The 3645-nt window shown below is 38.6% G+C and overlaps 1 protein-coding gene across 1 annotated transcript in view; it reads right to left on the bottom strand.

Moving 5' to 3' along the window:
* Positions 1-3645, bottom strand: part of LOC113236680 (rho GTPase-activating protein 39) — a 32203-nt gene that overhangs the window by 5389 nt on the left and 23169 nt on the right. The window contains exons 16-18 of the mRNA XM_026472840.1: positions 3222-3353; positions 2442-2682; positions 1584-1738 (exon numbers count right to left, since the gene is read on the bottom strand). Coding sequence (XP_026328625.1) covers positions 1584-1738; positions 2442-2682; positions 3222-3353 — 528 coding nt within the window. The remainder of the gene's footprint in view (positions 1-1583; positions 1739-2441; positions 2683-3221; positions 3354-3645) is intronic.

Genomic DNA, 3645 nt, shown 5'->3' on the forward strand with positions numbered 1-3645 from the left:
GAAGCACATGAGGACCCCCACACACAGAAATCCTTTATAAGACTGTCAATGAGGCACCCCTACTGGAGGCGGCTGTGGATAGGATCCCAAAACAATACATCTTTGACAAAAAATTCAAGAAACAATTGTTTGAAGATCCTAACGAAGGACTGAACCCCAGAGAGGTCCGAGTCTTCACTGATGGATCTAAAACAAATTCAGGAACAGGTACTGGAGTATTCTCAGAAGACCTCTATATCAGGATATCAACCGCTTAGTGACCACAACACAGTATTCCAGGCTGAATGGGCATCAAGTTCATCAAGCGGCAGAAGCAATCTTAGCGAGAAGAGTAAAGAATTACTCCATTCAAATACTCTCCGACAGTATGTCAGTTCTTCAAGCACTGAACAGCTATGACATAAACTAAGGGCTCATTTACGAATGCCATCAAGCACTCATGGAGGTGCGTATACAAAACCATGTAACTCTACAGTGGATTAAAGGACACAGCAGCTCACGTGGCAATGACGCAGCAGATGAACTGGCCAGAAAAGGGTCGGAGACGGACGCTGTAGGACCAGAACCCACAGTGTCCCTCCCCTAACAATGGTCAAGAACAACTATACACAAAGGTACAAAATCTTCACATAATAATACATGGACCACCCTTACGGTTTGTAGACAGGCGAGGGAAGCACTCCCAACGCTCAATGCCAGTCTATCTCGAATATTAATTAAACTTAAAAGGCAAGAGCTTCGCACTCTAACTGCAGCCCTAACGGGTCATGGTACATACAATAAACAACTTTTCAATTTAGGTATCACAGACAGCCCTCTTTGCAGAGCGTGTATGGAGGAGGAGGAAACGACTGCGCACATCCTACTACAGTGCTCCGGTGTGGCAAACTACAGGGCGAAGTACCTTGGAGTGCCACGGTCGCTCCCCGAAGTCTTCAGCAACGGTTTGCTGAAGACTTCGGGGAGGCTGCTGAGATTCCTGGAGGAGCTTGAGTGGCACGAGTAGGACCTTGCACCCACCACACGCAAAATAGGCGCCTTGACGTCGAGTTGCAGATACCAGCCCGTTACACCAAGTACCAAGTACCAAGATGTTTTGGGCTACTTTGTGTTGTTTAAGGCTAAACTGTGTATTTTTGGTGAACTTTCATCTAATGTTTACCAATATGTTATAATTTTGGCGTGTTCGGTTACGTCTATGAAAGTTAAACTGAAAATTAAAATGGCGTCACGTCTTTTTGTCATTATTCACAAGGCGGACTCTATTGATGATTGTGAGTTAATTTCAATTATATAGTGATTAAAATATGTAACATTTAATTTAACAGTTTCACTGATCGTATCCCATCACCGGTTTATAAAAATTGAAGTGTGTCGCTCTAATCAAGTAAGTCAATTTTACGGATTATAATTCAAAACCTAATATAATTTCGTATAAAACACAATTCTTGTCATGGAGCAAATAATAATTCCACACGTAATAAGTAAAGGTGTAGAATCTTCTATACTTACTCTTTCATTTCCTATCCATAAGTTCTAGATCAAAAAGTAAATAAATAACTGACCTCATTTACAGCACTTACCATGCGATTAATGTGTGGCAGCCGCTGCAACGCGCGCGTACAGACCGCGAAGTCGCTGCCCGCCGCAATGCACGCGCCGTATAAGTGGTCGGGGATCAAAGGCTCGTAGAGCTCGCGGTACCACAGCTTCAAAAGACTCGCTGGTGCATGGGCATCTACAGGACATTCGTGTTTATAGTTCAAAAATATTTTTTTGTCTCATTCAATGTTAAATACTAAAACGAGTTAGCAAATGTTAATTTGTTTATACTTCTATAATGCACTACAACTTACTTTACTAAGTATTTTATCTATTTTCATTATCTATTTATATATTTAGGCTCAATTTATATTGTGGCGGCACGGAAAGGAAGCGAATTTTTGTAACGATATTGTACATTGCATAATGAACTTTATAATCATTTGTGTAATGTACAAAGTACATACGAGCCAAAACCTTACGCGAGGTGCGCGAGCATTCTCGAGCCTGCGCAAGAATTCCGCGGACGATTTTGGTTCGTATCTAGTTTGTACGTTACACAATTGACCATAAAGTTCATTATGCAATATACAACGTCGTTACAAAAATTGGCTTCCATTCCGTTCCGCCGCAATATAATTTGAGCCTTATCGATTCATAATCAAATACTCTTGTAAGTTATAAAAACCGTTTATTATATATTATGTCTACAAATACATTGAACTTTTTCAATGTATTTGTAGACATAATGTCTCTATTGTATTGTACATATGTATTATGTACATACCATATGGCATCTGAGATAATAATGTGTAAATTTGTAAATAAGCTAACTTATTGATTGCTTCGTTCAAACTTAAACTAAACATTTTCTAATAATAACAAAAATACAATCATACCTGTTAAAGTAGAAGCATCAGGCAATTCCCAATTATCGATCTTAGCTTTCAAAGCGTTCACTTCGTCGACATCAGCTGAGACTCTGAATATACCTTCAGTCTCTCTCCCGCTGAGCGCTAGAATTTGTTGCGATAACGCTACTTGCACCCATGGTAATTGTCTATTCGGGAACCGGTCTTTTTGTAATGCCATCACTTCGGATAGAGTATTGCCGAACATTGATTGACGGAATATTTGGATCTAAAAAGAAAATAAGGCGAATGACATATAAAGTGGAAATCTTCCAAGTTATAAAAAATCTTAATAAATTGCACTGTATATAGTTACCACCCGTCCGGATTTTTCGGCTTAAGGTAACAATTTCACCGCAATTAAAAAACTTAATTTTTGTTGCCCATGCGCTTGTCCATCTCTTCTGCCGTGTAAGAGACAGGTTTTCGATTTAGTTACAAAAAAGTTCGGACTTGTTGGAAAATGTCAGGTTAAAGGTAATTTTACATCTTATTAGTATTTGTACAGTAGTGTTAAAATGATCCAGCATCTGTCAATTCTTTTCGGACGTATTTTAATTCCAATCAAAAACATTTCAACGTTCATTTTGGCAATGACTGTACCGAGTTACGAATAGGACGTCTGCACTCTGTGAATCTAAACGAAATGCAGAAATAGATTAAGAGACCGTAGATTTACATCTAACGTATGGGCACCACCGGGACAAAACTCATGGATCGTCTTCTATATACTCGATAACTATTTGTCTATGCGTTATCTATACTTACTCTAGCTTGATCGATATCTTCTGTGGTAGGTTTCCTAGGTTGCTTCTTGCCGCCGAAGCCTATTCTCTCGAGCCGCTTACAAGCCACGCCGGCATAGTGCGACACTTGAACGTGGATCGGCCATTTCCCGACCTATCAAACAAAAACAAATTAAATTTGCATATGAGCATCAAACAAAACATATTAAATTTGCATATGAGCATTTTCGGTTCAAATAAAAATATGTGTGATTAGATTAGATATAAAAAATTTCAAAAATTATAAATTGCAGAACATAGATACACTCGGTGTTTTGTAAAAAGTAAGTGTCGTAAGTCGACATTTCGAAAAAAATTCAGGGGAGCCTGTTTTAGGTTTTCACGACAATTTTAAAATGTTTACATCTTGTTTTAAATTAAATTTTAAAACTTAAACTTAGTTAAAA

The sequence above is a fragment of the Hyposmocoma kahamanoa genome, unplaced genomic scaffold, assembly GCF_003589595.1.
Source record: "Hyposmocoma kahamanoa isolate Upper Pololo Valley unplaced genomic scaffold, ASM358959v1 92, whole genome shotgun sequence".
NCBI classification, from domain to species: domain Eukaryota; kingdom Metazoa; phylum Arthropoda; class Insecta; order Lepidoptera; family Cosmopterigidae; genus Hyposmocoma; species Hyposmocoma kahamanoa.